The sequence below is a fragment of the Corvus brachyrhynchos genome, unplaced genomic scaffold (assembly GCF_000691975.1).
Source record: "Corvus brachyrhynchos isolate BGI_N302 unplaced genomic scaffold, ASM69197v1 scaffold175, whole genome shotgun sequence".
Lineage (NCBI taxonomy): Eukaryota > Metazoa > Chordata > Aves > Passeriformes > Corvidae > Corvus > Corvus brachyrhynchos.
Window position 1 is genome coordinate 6,604,472 of NW_008238448.1, and position 15,480 is coordinate 6,619,951.

The 15,480-nt window shown below is 37.6% G+C and overlaps 1 protein-coding gene across 4 annotated transcripts in view; it reads left to right on the plus strand.

Moving 5' to 3' along the window:
• The window catches only part of ARFIP1 (ADP ribosylation factor interacting protein 1), a 36,962-nt gene extending 24,285 nt beyond the window's left edge, over positions 1 to 12,677 (plus strand). For all 4 annotated transcript variants that reach the window (XM_008635636.2, XM_017736757.1, XM_017736756.1 and 1 more), the window contains 3 exons: positions 1,215 to 1,372; positions 3,463 to 3,637; positions 11,076 to 12,677. In XM_008635636.2, the coding sequence (XP_008633858.1) occupies positions 1,215 to 1,372; positions 3,463 to 3,637; positions 11,076 to 11,231 (489 nt within the window). In that variant the 3' untranslated portion in view covers positions 11,232 to 12,677. The remainder of the gene's footprint in view (positions 1 to 1,214; positions 1,373 to 3,462; positions 3,638 to 11,075) is intronic.
• The last annotated feature ends 2,803 nt before the right edge of the window (positions 12,678 to 15,480 follow it).

Below are 15,480 nucleotides of genomic sequence, written 5' to 3' on the forward strand. Positions count from 1 at the left end.
TGGGGTTTTTTTCCAGCAAAATCTGTAGCAATTTAGACAACTGCTTTTGCTGCCCAAAGCAGCTGTACAAAGCAAAGATGACAGATCTTTAGCAGTGTTTACAGGGCTTAGCTCATGAAAACTTGCCCTAAGTTCTCTTTCTTTTTTCTTCTCCTTCAGTTGCTCACTTCCACTGCACTCTTTTCTAGAGGATTCTTGTCTTACCGTTGCCCATTATGCATTACCCTTACTGTCGTGAACTTGTTAACATGAAATATCATTTGGCTCTGGTGTTCATTTTCTAGACAGATGAAAGGAGACTGGGAGAATACAGCACTTCTGAGTCAGTTGTTGGCAGTGTGCAAGCTCTAAAAAGGCCGAAGTTCCAAATACAAACCTAGTATGTTTTACAGTCATTACAACCAGAGATTGTACTCTTTTGTGAGAACTCCCATCTGTAGAATACGGAGATGCCATATGGATGACATAGATATAATAATTGGATTCATTTGGCATCCATGCATTAGGAAAATCTTTGCAGCTTTGGTCAGTCTACACTGCTGTTAACAAAGAGACATGGACAAACATATATCTAAATGTGGCTGAAATGCCTTGGAAATAATTTTGCCCTTGTCCCTTTGAAATTTATGTATGAGCTACATTAATATTTTTATTTGTTATTCATTATAATGCTCTGCTCTTCAATTATTTACAGCCTATTAAACCGTGATAGATGCTGGGGGTTTTTTTGCAGTGCTCCTTTCCAGAATGTAAGAATAAAACTTAATAGCTAATTAATGCTGTGTGCCCTTGTGCATTTAGTTACATTACTGTATTTAATGTAGTGGTGTCTCTGTTCGTATTAAAGCATTACCTAGACAACCACGAGAGATGCTGGATTAAAACCCTGCTCAATGACAATGCGAAGATTGCATTAGCACTTACTTTTAAGTAACATTCAAGATACCAGAGTGCAGAAAAATCACATTATAAAATAGGATTTAACATCATGTGTGGTAACAAAATCTAAACCATGTTTTACTGATGGTGGAGAGATTTCATAAGAACTGTGAACTGAATATGGTATCAAAGTCATATTGGTTTAATCATAATCATACCCAAACGGAAGTGAAAGAACTGCCACATCTGTGTTTGCATTTTTTTATGTATTTGCTGATGAATGTTATGATTTCAATTGATCTACAGCTTTTGTTTTCTCTGTTCTTTGTTTATAGGAGGAGTTTGGCTACAATGCAGATACGCAGAAACTTCTAGCCAAAAATGGAGAAACCCTTCTCGGGGCTATTAACTTTTTTATTGCCAGTGTGAATACACTGGTAAATAAAACAATTGAGGATACGTTGTTGACTGTGAAACAGTATGAAAGTGCCAGGTAGCTATCCTGTGTCTAGCTCTTTTCATTATGAATTAATTCTTGGGAAGCAGACTCTGTAGCAGCTTAGGCTGTGTATTTGAGTGACTAATCTGTCAGATAAAAACCTTGTAACACAGCTCTCATCTAATGAGGGTTTCCATTTAACTATAACTGATTGCACAGATCTTCAAATGTTTTGTACATGTTCCCTTGTAGACTGAATTTTACTTGTTAGCTGTAGGAGTAATTATAGCTGGCATTTCCCGCGTGCTAGATTAAGGTAGCTTTCTAAGGTAGCGTGACAGTGGAAGATTAGCCCTTCTATCCAGCTGCATTGCAATAGGTAAAATAATCTCTGTGACTGAAAGATGTTTACTCTTGTGCCTCTGTTGATGAACAATGCCTGCAATTCACACTTCAGTTTTTATGCAGAAGTTGCAGGCTTGGTCAGAAAGGGGAAAATAAAACCGGACTTTCTCAGTGAGCGAGGAATGGCTTTCCTACCCTGGAGAAGGTTACTTTTAGATGTGGCATAGCACTTTAAAGCTGGGTTCCTTTTTCCTGCCAGGAACTTGTAGTTATTTCTGATGAGTGGTTCCATTCTGACTTTCTTTCACAATTTCTTTTAATTTGACAAAGGATGTAGTTCATGCACATAATTTTTTGTGATTCTGTGGATTTTTTTAGGTCAGAAAGTGCAAACTGCTTGAGTTTTGAAGTTCTTTCCCTCTCTTTTTTAATTGTTCTGTTCTAGTGCTTATTTTTAAGCAAAATAGTAAGTTATTGTTTTGATATTTAGGTAAACTTTCAAAGGCATGAAAGGCAGAATTAATGTGTAGATAAGGTATTGCTTTATTTTTGGCATGTTAAAAAAAAAAAAGAAAGAATTGGTTCATACATTTTCCAGGTATCCCCTTGAAAATTTGTGCAAAATACATCTGCTGCAGTTGTTTTTGTCAGTCATTTTCTATATATGGTTCTTCCCTCCTGAAATACCTTCATTGTTTTCTCTTTCTGTTCACTAAAGAAATCAAATACTTTGCCATTTTAATAAGGCAAATAAATTACGAAAGTTCTTCACAGACAGGGCCGGTTCGTCATTTTGCACTGTGAAAATAGGTTGCATTTTTTTCTGTGCCTGTTCTTTCCTGTCCCTAGTTGCACTTCAGTGTTCATCTGTTCCCATCTTTTATCCGCTCTCTATTAGTTTAATAGTTTCCTTTTTGGAATTAAGCCATAAATTACATATAAATCCTCAATTATAGTGGCAATGAGAATCAGGAAGAGCCCTGTGAATATTATTCCTCTTACCTCTGAAAAGGTTGTATTTTATTTTTGAGCAGTTATATCAACTGAAAACTGTGTTTTATAACCGGTTTTTAATCCTCATTTGTTTCCAGTTTAAGAAATGTTTGTGAGAAAGCATGTTTAAAAGGCCAGAAATAGTGTGGTTTGTCGCATTAAAATTGGTGGATATGCTAGGTTCCATCATTTGACAGCTACAGAAAACTGTGGAAGGAAGAGTAATGCTTTGGGCAGGGCTGCACCATCTTTTTGCAGTCTGTTTTTTCCATAGGACAGACAAGTTCTCAGAAAAGTGTTGTGGAAGAGTTATGAAACTGTCCAGTTAATGCATATGGAGAAGCGTGGAGCATGCTGAAAGTGCTTTAGGTCAGAGTTTGGTATAAGTGACCTGTTCCTCAAACATCTGCTTAAAGGGGGTGTCATGCTCTTGATGTGTCTCTTACTCTTAACACAAGCTCTCCATTGAACTGATTCAACAGCAGAAGAATGACCTGAAAAATATTTGCTGCCTTTTTCTGGGTTAGTAGGTTGAGATGTACCAGGAAAAGCTCTGACTACTGAAGCCTGTACAAAACAGAGGGCTGAGAGCATGTGACCGAGGCAGAAACAGAAAAGGGAGGGTGCTTGTTGAGGCAGTTTTATACAATGTGCTTCAGAGTGGGCTTGTTTGGTAAATAGGAGCAGGGAGAAAAAATACTTAACCAGTTTTTAAAATTTTTTCTGTACTTAATTGTGAGGTCAGTTTTGAGACGCTACACTTAGATTTTTTTTGGTTTTTTCCCCCTTCTCCTCTTTCTTCTCAGGATTGAATACGATGCTTATCGAACAGACCTGGAAGAGCTGAATCTTGGCCCTCGTGATGCAAACACTCTGCCAAAGATTGAACAATCACAGCAACTGTTTCAAGTGCATAAAGAGAAATACGACAAAATGCGTAATGACGTATCTATCAAATTGAAATTTTTGGAAGAAAATAAGGTAAGCTGCTAATTCTCATGTTATGTTTAGGAGTTTTGTTCTAGAAGTTAACTGCTTTCTAGAAATATTTTAAGTTGTTATATCTTGAAATAGATATTCATTTAAAAGTAGAGCAAGCAAAGAAAATAAGCTGAATTTTCTGAGTTCTTGCTGTATCACTGGAGGACACCCTTTTAGAGCAGGCAGCTTTAGAAGTCCCTAAGCAAGCTGCTCCAGCTACAAATGGCAAACATTATGGCAGTAAATTTCTTGTTGATACAGGAGGTTTCAAGTTTGCAAAAGCATTACTTTTCCAGTTTACCATATTTAATGGTTAAATGAGTCACATAATTACTGATTTAATATTCAAAGTAATATGCATGTTTGGCAACACTGTCATGGAGGTTATGCACAATGAAAGCGAGAGAACTATGAAGAGGCTTCTACAAAATTAAGCTTTAAGAATTTGAACTGAGAAGTACTACTTTCTGTAATTAATTCCCTTATAGTTTCTTAATTTAAAACAGGACTCTTGAACTGTTGATTGGAAGGGTGGGGTTTTTTCCATAAGTGTTTATTTCAACCCTACCATTTCATTGATATCCTCTTAATGATGGTATTCTTACCCTTCTTATTCTACCAGGCAAAAATAAAACTGCCATACAAAACAACCTTTAAATTGTTCTGTGATAAATGAGTCCTTTTAAATTGTCTCTAATTAGATGTAAAAAGTACGGTCTTTCAAGATCTGATTTTTGTTCCTAGTCATGGTAAGGGAGATAGTTATAATCATGTGTGGCTGTATTTCCCATGTCTTCAGAGGAAGGAAAATGTGATTAAAATATAGATAGATAGTTGTCAGTTTATCCAGGTCTCTTAGTGGATTAACATTTTCAATATGGCTTGATTAATTTATTTTAAAAATTTAAACACAGGTAAAAATAGTCTGTCAAAGAATACATGACTGGCCCCAGATGACAACGATAGCAAACCATGTTCCTTGGAGGAAAATTTAAGGGAAAAATCATGGGGACAAGCTAAACCAATTAAAATGGATTATTACTTTGTATTTTTGAATATATTATCACATATGCAGTTGCATCCACTTCTTAGAATAAAAATAGAGGTCAGGGAAGAAATGTGAACCATCAACAGATGATAAGAGAAAAAAAATCGAGAAAATAAGCAAACATTTTGGTTTCCATAACGGTACACGCTTAAAACATAGCTCCTGAGCACTGTTCCTTCATAAAGGCATCTGCATTAGGACTCCCTGGTCTGGAATCACATAGCCATCAAAAGTTGGCTTTGTGATGGATCAGATGATCAGGTGACTAAAAAATTGGTGTTGGCCTAACTTTATTTCTGGTTCTTGCTGAAAAAATTGGATAATAAAAGGATTGAAAAAATCCATATTAAAATTAATTTTCTTGAAGAAGCTGAAGTCTAATCTAAATGCTGATACTGATTCTTAAATTAGAAAATGCTCCTAAGAGCTGTGTTTTAAAACTATGCTAGGTTGAAAACAGATATGCTGAAGGTGTCTTCCCATTCTCCCTGCCTTTGTTTTCATTTTTCAGTAAGTTTTTGCTACCGCTACAATGTACTTCTGTTAAAATTGTTTGACCCTTCCAGCTCATCTCTGTACAGGAATTCTGATGCTTAAGTTCGAATTAGTTTAAAATAGGACTTACCCTTCTTCCTCATGGTTTCCATTATCTGTATAATACACTGATCAATTTATGTTTATATGTATAGGAAGGCTTCAGAGCAAAAGCATTTTATTTCCATCTTGTACAAAACAAGTTTCCATAATTTTTTTAAACTAAATTAGATGGTTTAGGGAACACTGAAGAAGTTGTCTTCCTAGTGACAGTCTTGAATTAGACCAAGCATCCTGTTAGCAGTCACAGCCTAAAATTGTTTCTGAAAGAGATTGTTTTTTCCTTCCTGCCTTTTAGATTAATACAGTAGGGAATCTCACATGCTTAAGCCTTTTTATCAGTAGTTGACATTTCTCAGTTTTGACACTAGAGATGTAAAAATTCTTACTAAAGGGTGTATGTAATTTTGTTCCCAAATGAGCTACAGAAAGGACTTCCTTTGCACTTAAATAGTGGCTTAAGTATAATTACCTGCTAAGAGCTTTTCTGAGGTAAGCTTTATTTTTTTTCTATTTATTGTGTAAGATGACATTTTGCCATCATGGCAATAGTTTGAAGTGAGTGAAGGAAGTAACTTACCTGCGGTGGAGGAGCAGCAAGTAGGATGGTTTGTGCCTGCCTTGGAGAAGAAGAACATAAATTGATGGAGAAGCAGTGGAAAGTGATGTGTTGCTGTCTTCATCAGAGCCCCAGCACTGCGGCCCAGAGCAGCAGTGTCTGAACGTTGCACTGCAGTGGCCCTGGCCAGAAAAGCTCAGTCTGTGGTTTGCAAATCCTTTGTTTCCTACAGCTGGGAGCGCTGGCACAGAAGCACTGCTTTTTACACTTCAGCTGCCTTTCTAAAAAAAAATGTAAGAAGGGGGAGCAGGAGCAGCAACAAATCTGTGCTGTCTGTTCTTGGTGGTGTATTTCTGTGAAGTACTTGTTCTCAGCATAAAGTGAGCATTTAACTTTTTATAATGGCTGTAGGTGAACAGAACTTTGTTTTCTGAGCAAATACACTCAGTGTCATTTCTTTATGAGAATCTGTTTTAAAGAGATTAGCTACTGGAGGAAGGGAGTATTTGATATTCCAGGAGGAGAAGAAAGAGAGATCAGGGGAATCTTTGCAGAGTTCCCTTGTAACATTGGTTGGTAGGACTGAGATGGGTCCCAGTGTCTGTCTGATAACATTTCTTAATTAAGTGCAGAGATCAGATATAGAACAGAATAAACCCGAAACAACTTCTTAGTTCAGGTTTTCCCTGTTCTTGCTGTTTATGGCAGCATAAATCCATTGGTTCAGTTGGGAGCAGTTCAGCTATCAGCAGTGTGTTCCTAGTAAATGGTGCTACAAAGAACCTCTAAAGCCAGTTTAACTGGCTGGTGGGCTCCAGCTGGTCTGTGTTGCTGCAAATGTCACCAAAGAACCCATAATCTAGCTGGCCCTATCTAGCTTTTCCCTATATGGGGAAAAGGCATCGCATGGTTGCAGTCTCTTTGTGCCTGTTCTCTATGCTAGTATTTCAATTAAAAGCCCTCGAAGGTTCAGAGAGCTGCATTACAGTACAGCTGGAATTGCAAGTTTCTGTCTGTAAAACCAAGATACACAAGATTTCTATTGACTTTTATTACAGCATTTGATCTTGAAGTTAGAACTCATTTTTCTTAATGTTGTTACAAAGTTTTATTGGTGCTATCCCCAGCTGACAAGAGTTCCATAGAAATTTGTAGCATTTGCTAATGGCTGTAAGAATAGTTGCATTCAAAATCTGTATCTTACAAATAGATTTTTTTTTAATAAGGATTGTGTCCTGTTCTCAGCTGAAAGATTTCTGTCATTTCTGAAAACAGTTTTAGAAGGTGTTGTCATTTTGAGAAAAAAACCCTGTTACTCTTGGATGCACTTGAGAAATGTCAAATACCATTCTGTGTAGAGAAAAAAATTGACTGCACTTCTGTGAGTTGTACTTCAGGAGTTTGATTCTTAAATGCTTGCTTCTACAAATGAAAGCACTCTGCAATCCAGTGGAGACCCAGATGATGAAACTGTTTAGACTAAGTACCTTAAAATTAAGATAGCTTGGAGAAAGGATTATGATGGTTGTGAGGAAGTACAGACTCACAGAAAGACTTGAAAGGGTGTTGTCTTTTTGGTCGTTGAGATGGCTGAAACAGGCTGAATGAGGAGGTGTAAAGAAATATGTACTTACTGTGCCACGGAAAATACAATGTTCAGCGGGAGGTGGGGAAAGAGGACAATATTTAGGAAAAACTAAAATGCTAAGAGCATCCGCGTGAAAAGTCAAATCCAACCTATAGTATCTTCTGTGTATGACACTTAAGTCTCCTGTGTGGGATGTGTCTGGTTTTTAGGCTTATCCACAAAGTTCAGTTCTGTTTTGAGATATGTTTGTCAATTGTATTATGGAGTGCTTACTCTGCTTATAACTAGGAACAAATAGCTATATGTAGTTAATTAACAAGGAGCAAAGATTTTAACTATTGTTCAGCCGTAAAGCATGATGGCTTTTTGACAGGCATGTTAGTCACACACTGGAACCTGTATTTTAACTGTATTTTAGCAGCATACCATTAGCATTCATTGATTGAAAGGCAAATCTTCAAACACTCCTTTCCTGGAATTGGTGCTACAGCTTGGTGATCAAGAGTTGGCCTTTAGTGCTGTAATCTGACAATCGTTTCAAGGCTTTGCTGCAAAAAAAATGTGATCCCTTCATCCCCCCCTCTTCCCCCCACTGCCTTCTCTCTGGTGTTTGTAAAAGTGTTTTTGCAGCTGTGTAGAGAATCAGATTGGGGAACTGATCCAGGTTAAAGCAGATACATTGTTGTCTGCTTAATTTTAATCTAGATCTGTTCCCTGATCCAACTGACTGCTTATCTGCATGAATGTTTTGCCAACAGAGGGCTAAGGTGAAATACAGTGTGGAAGTTGGAATCAGTGACTGGATATGGGAGTGGGTAAGATACTTTCCCATTCCCCAAGTTGAAGTGAGATGCTTTCATGGGAAAAGTGGGTAAATTTGAATTTGGTTTTAAGTGAATACTTGCTGTCCAGTCCTTAGCTGTGGTTGCCGGTGGTTTTCCTGTGGACATCAGGTGTTTTGAGGTCTTACAGCTTTTTTCTCTTTGCTGGCTGCTGCTTCAGAGTAGAGCTTCTTTGTACAGTGTCAGACAGTTTGGGTGGTCTTTTTCTAGAAAAACTTCATCTTAAAGTTACTTGAATGAAGCTAATGGAAAAGAAGATCCCACCATCACTTTTGGGATTCACTTTGCAATCAGCTTCTGAAGGAGGAGAGCAGAAGTTGTAACACCTTGAACCTCTGCAACCAGTTTGATAACAATCACAAAATTTATACCACAGTGATCTAGGGGATAGAACCTCATACAGTGAGGTAGCTCTGGTAGTTCAAAAAATCCCTCCAAAGCAAACCATATTATTTCAGTCCAGATTATCTGCCTCTACACTGTTAATTCCCACCTCTGTATGTGTCTGTGTGCACACGCACACACTTGAGCCTAAGCCTGACTGAATTTTTTAAATTATCAGAAAATTTTGGGGCAGTTCACAGAAGGTTTATGTTAAAAGCTACCCTGACAAAGTACCCAATTTAGTCTCAGACTGATGAACTTGGGCTGGGAGGGGAGGTTCATTACCCCTGTTTTATTTGAATTCCTATTAACTGTATGAGTAAAACTCTTATAGCATTTTAATAATATGGTATAATAGTGAGTGTACTTCTCTGTAGAATTCCTGGCTTGGATTGCATGAAGTCTTGCATGACAATGATGAAAGTATCTGCTCAAGAAAAGCACTGTAGTTTCTATCTAAACTTTTAAAAGCAAAGCCTTCATGTTGTTGTGACATTTTCCACTTGTAAAGTGTAATATTTTGGGAATGAACATTTTTATAGATGAAAAATCCATGTATTTGTATACCTGTCTGCCCACATAAACTGAAGAAGAGGCCATCTTTTATGACTCAAAAAAGAGTTTGAACTATGTTTGAACAAGTGTAGTTAGCTAAATCCTGTCTCTCCTAGATGTTAAAATGTCTGTATGTGATCAATTCTGTAAATTCTATTGTAAATGAAAAAGAAAATCATCTCAAGGTATGATGGGGAATTCCTTTCTAACCATTCACACATCTCATGTATTTTCTTGGGGAGCCTTTTGGTGGAATAACGTATCATTTTACACTGTTAATGAGGCAAAAAGCCTGTTTTTTGGCATGTATTTGCATAAATTAGCCTGAATTATTAGGGGAAACATAAGGAGAAAACATAGGTGTACCAGTTTTCAAATTGTCAGAGCAACTTAGATGAAAATTTGGGCCAGCAAAGAAGAGGTTATCACTTAATGTTTGCAATGCGTCTATGTTCAGTTAAAAAAAATGGGATATAATCAGAAATTTTAGCTTTGTGTTAGAATTTTCAGATATTCCTGCATGGATGCATACACATGTGCTCAGCCCTTTTTTCTCAAGGTATTTTTAAAATTTGTTTATTACATTTCTGAGTAAATGTGCACTCTTCAGGTGTCATAGCATGTCAGATATAATGGTGGGGGGCTTTAATTTGAGATGTTTTGTTAAATGAAGACCATAAAGTGTTTCTGTATTGAGTTGCATGCATTTCAGAGAAGCACAGTAACCAGTAACAAATAACCTGTTAAAATAGGCATGGCCCACTGGTAGGCATAGGCCAAACCTGGCCCAAGGACAGTTTTGATTCCCAGCGTGACAGAAGTAGACTTGTCTCTTGTGGATTGTGCTGAGAGATGAGGCAGTGATCTAAAATTTGAGTAGAGAAAGCTTAATCTGTTACCTCCCACCTCTTCCCTTGGGGCTCAGTCAGCCACCTTGTTCCTCTGTTCCCTTCTACACTGGCTGCCTGCTGCTGGGCTCAACACCCAGGCTGGAAACAGGTACAGGGCCATCACTGTGGGGATTTGGGGTCTGACACAAGAGTAAGGTGGTGCTGGGCTGAAAGTACACTCAGGAACAAAAAAGACCAGTTTTGGCTGCAGGAGAAACTGGACAGATGCCTTTCAGCATACTGCTGTCCATTCACAACTTCACGTTTCTTGGTGTGCTAGGATGGAAACGTAACATTTCCTTGACTTTTGACTTCATCACTCAGGCTATAGACTAGGCTGGAAGAGAAAAACTCCAGCTGCCCTTGTGCTCTTCTCCCCAGGTTTTGGTTGCTGCTCTGACAGGTGTGTTTCATGACTACTTTGCACAAATGTTAGTCAAGATACTGACAAAGTGCTGTAAATGACCCTGTGTTACAGGAGATGGGCAAGAAATATCGTTGGGAGAAATACATCCGTTTAATTTGATTTATGTATGCATGAGATGGAAAGCAGCAACTCTCTGCAAGGGTGGCAAATACATGAACTGTGTACTCAGATAATGACCTTGTCATGTACTGTTTCAGGGAGGTCCATTTGGCCTGCAGGCACGTATCTTAGAGGTTTGGCATCTGATTTCAAGGCATCAAGTACTTGTAATCAAGTGTTTGATATTTGATAACATTATGCTGTTTAGTGAATTGTGTTTGCTCTGTGCATGCGGAGTTGGTATTGACTGTTAAACATACTTTATGAAAACTGTAAATCACTTTAATGTTAAAGAATTCCATATTTGCATTTCATATCTGTATTTTTAAGCTTTTATTAAATAAATCTATAGTAAGTCTGAGCATCTGAAATACACCTATTTCTTTATAACTGACCTCTGATTGATGTTAACATCAGCCTCCTCCTCTTAATGTCTCTCTCCTTGCCTGCAGGTGAAGGTATTGCACAATCAGCTTGTTCTGTTCCACAATGCCATTGCAGCGTACTTTGCTGGCAATCAAAAGCAGCTTGAACAGACACTTAAACAGTTCCACATCAAATTGAAAACTCCTGGAGCAGATGCCCCGTCCTGGCTTGAAGAACAGTAATCAGATCATAGAAGAGGACCCAATGTTAACCTAAAAATCTTTAAACCTGAGAATAATTAAGGGTTGGGGTTGAAGCACTGTTGTAGTGATTCTTGAATGGACAGCTTTAAATTTTTTCCCCTTTTATAATACTGTAAAATTGAATTTGATAGGAAAGTGGGTGACTTTAAGGTAACCAAATGTAATTTCTGTAATTTCAAGTTTAGAGCACTCCTTTTGTATGTAAAGGTTGGTGGTTATTTCTGTAACTGGGATGGGGGAGGGAAAAAGGGAGGGGAAACAAAACTATTATAGATTTGCACTGACAAATAATACTTGTGATTTCTGGTCATTTTGGTGGCTAGTCAAAATATTTCCAAATGGAGGTTTACATTATTTGTACCAACATCTGGTATTTTATAGATGAATATAGAAAACATCTTTAGTAATTTTCATATGACTTTTAGAGAAGGAGAAAGTTAAAAGAATATTTTGCAGATGAATAATACAAGGCCTATATGTGATATCTGCATATAAGGCAACAATAGCAGATGGCTCATTGACAAGTGGAATTGCAGCAAATGCCTTTTTAAAAAATATACCTTTCCATCAAAGGGTTACAAAAAACCAAACAAAAAACACTAAAGCAAGAATCACTGTCAGTCTGAGGCTTCTGAGTACACGTTTTTGCTTTGCACCAAGTGGTTTGCTGAGTGAGGCCAACCATGAAATGTACTAATTTCAGTTAAAATGTTTGTCTATGAAACAAATACCGTACTAGCCTTAAATCACAGGTATGTGCCTTTTTATAAGATAATATTTTCCACCAGTGTACATAATCTAAGAACCCTTTCATGTAATAGTTTGTCAGTTCCCAACAAGGGGAAGAGGACTGTGTAAATGCTGTGTCATTGTACACTTAGAGCAAGTTAAAGCTTTAGTTAAACTTCATGGACAGGTATGATTTTGAAAGATAATCGGGCCAGTATGTTTTTCTGTTTAATTGAAAAGCATACTTCAGTAATGGGAGTAAAATGGAGGACACATTTTTAATTTCTTCATAATTTCTGTAGTCCTTAAATGTAAAATTATACGTCAATTTTATCATAGACATTTTAAATTCAGTATATTGGAGTCCTCATTTGCACATGTTATGTTGCTTTATGTTATATTAAGTAAAATGAAATACTTCAAATATGTTATTTACAATGGTGTGGATTGTATGATTTATGTACTGTACGTTCAAACACCTTTCAGCTGACATTCTTAAAGTTTTCAGTGCTTAAAACAACTGTAATGTAACTGTAAATCAAACTTTTTAATCATTCCTCATTAAATTCTTGGCCCTGACAGAGCCTTCTTTATGTTTTTGTTCTGTCAGAATCTCTTGTAATAGCTCAGTTACGTTCCCTAGAATGTATATCCTATGTGAATTTTGTATTCATATTAAACGTGTTTGCAGTCAAACTTTGTTGACTTCTGATGGTTAAAAGTAGAAGGGAGCTTCTGCAGTGAAAGCTTAGTCTTGTTTTTGTGAGTTGTCACCCCTGCCCAAGAATATCTCATAAAGCAGTGCTAGGTGGTGATGCTGATTTAATAATGTGCAAGTTCAACTGGAAACTAAATCCATAGTGAAACAAATCTTTCCGTATATGCGGTTCTTGACTTGGACTTTAAAAGGAAATGAAATTTCATTTACAATTCTTACAAAGCCATTGACTTCTACTGTCTGTGAATCCTGGCACACGTGTGGTATGATGGTGCAAGGAAAGGGAGCTGTGTGACTGTAGGGTTGAGCCAGGAAATGCATTATTGCAGGGGTGAAGAATCAAACCCACTGACCACAACTGAAGTACCAGCTTTCAGACCACTGCAGGAAAAGGGTACATAAAGAACACGTGCTCTTGGTTTCTGCCTCAGATTCACAGATCTCCTGCCTGTGTTGCTGCTCAGAAGGAACTCATCGGTCAAAAATGGTAAGAGTGAACTCGAATCTGCAGTTGCCTTATGAAAAACTGACCCATGTGGCATTGTGTAACCCTCAAACTTTTGCAATGGCTTAAAACTGCTGGAGTCTCTTCACCTGGAAAAAAAGGTTGGACCAAAGAGATTACTTGCTAAAACCTGTCTGTGTATTGTTTAGTATCAGGGGGAAGGAAGAATTATTTTCATTTTGCTCAGCAAAGCAATTGTTCTAATGGGTGGCCTCGGTGAGGAGGGTTCTCTGTTCTGCTGGTCAATAGGTTATTAAACTGATAGTAGCCTGTTGTAGTACTAGAACTTTCTTTGTCACCACTCAAATATATTTGCTTATGAAATAATTGAAGCTCATATCTTACACTTAAAATTAGCTTTTTAGATTTAACCAAATTTAGACACTTGTATCAAGAGATTGCAAGAGAAAAGACACTTCCAACGTTTCCAATGGGAAGTAATTATGGGTGTCAGGCTTTCTGATGCTTGCAAGAAAGCCTCATAAATATCTTAAGGTTGTAATATAGCCTTTATCTAGGTGGACAGTTGTCAGGATGGGGGTGCTTTTGTTGTTTTTAGAGGAGTCCATACCCACCTAGGAAAGACTTGTCTGTGAAAGGTTTCATCTCTGTTAAGAAATTGTTGCATTAATGCTTACGGTGTTTTGTGAGGTTTCTTAGGATGAAGAATTCAAAGCAATAACATTTTCAGATACACTGTTGTAGCTGCTGTACCAAAGACTTGGAGAGCTGTTTTGATTCTCAGTGACCATACTGTAAGTTATCTGTACTCCTGGCTTGTTTGAAAATTGTTGCTCCTGTTATTTTGTTCATCTGAATTCTACAAACAGTTTTTTTGCTCTAAAAATGCTCTTTGGCCTACTTCATGCTTTGACAAGTCCCTTACAGACAACCTTTCTGGTTACAAAATGTATCTGTATTTTTATTTGGAAAGAGATCTATACGAGCAGAGTACAGTAACACACCAGCAGCATTAAAGTAACAGCTTTTTTTTCAATCCTTAGTCAACTGGTTCTCCCAGAAACCTTATCTCTAGTCTGTCTGTCCTTTCAAAAATGATCAAAGTAATGTAAAAGGAAAGCTAAATGTTGCCCTCAACTCCATTTTGAACTGAATGGGGGGCATATTTGGTTTTTATGCTTTGCTTATCTGCTCTTGTTCCTTGTTGTGGTGTTACAAGAAGTGTAAGGTATTGTAATCATTTAGCATTCCTGATCTGCAGTTATCTTTAGGTTTGGTTTTGGTTTTTTTTAGTCTAGTTATCTTTTCCATGTTGCTTGCTTGGTTTAAGGGTGGTACTTGTCACGAAAATTTTTATATTAGTCATGAATCTTTTAATATTTTGTGGCAGCTCCAACCGTAAACTTATCCAACTACTGGTAGCTAAGTTGTGTCAAACTGAAAGGTGTTTCTTTTTATTAGAAGATCTATACAGGATTTGACTATTGATTGGCTTATATTTCTCTCATTTCTTATTACCTAGCCTTGTCAGTCACTTTTTGACATCTTTATGTTCTTTCCATACGAAAGTGCTCTGGTGTTAAAGCTAGGGACACATAGGAAACAAGAGTTCTCTGTCTGTGACAGCACTCTTGTTCACCTCTCTACATCTATTTTCACCAAGGTCCTTCCTCTTCATTTCCTTGAGTGTTCTGTGGAAACCAAATGGCCAGGGAGACAAAGGGTGTTTACATGTTTTTATCATCATGGCAATAGTTTGAAGTGAGTGAAGGAAGTAACTTACCTGCAGTGGAGGAGCAGCAAGTAGGATGGTTTGTGCCTGCCTTGGAGAAGAAGAGCATAAATTGATGGAGAAGCAGTGGAAAGTGATGTGTTGCTGTCTTCATCAGAGCCCCAGCACTGCGGCCCAGAGCAGCAGTGTCTGAACGTTGCACTGCAGTGGCCCTGGCCAGAAAAGCTCAGTCTGTGGTTTGCAAATCCTTTGTTTCCTACAGCTGGGAGCGCTGGCACAGAAGCACTGCTTTTTACACTTCAGCTGCCTTTCTAAAAAAAAGTGTAAGAAGGGGGAGCAGGAGCAGCAACAAATCTGTGCTGTCTGTTCTTGGTGGTGTATTTCTGTGAAGTACTTGTTCTCAGCATAAAGTGAGCATTTAACTTTTTATAATGGCTGTAGGTGAACAGAACTTTGTTTTCTGAGCAAATACACTCAGTGTCATTTCTTTATGAGAATCTGTTTTAAAGAGATTAGCTACTGGAGGAAGGGAGTATTTGATATTCCAGGAGGAGAAGAAAGAGAGATCAGGGGAATCTTTGCA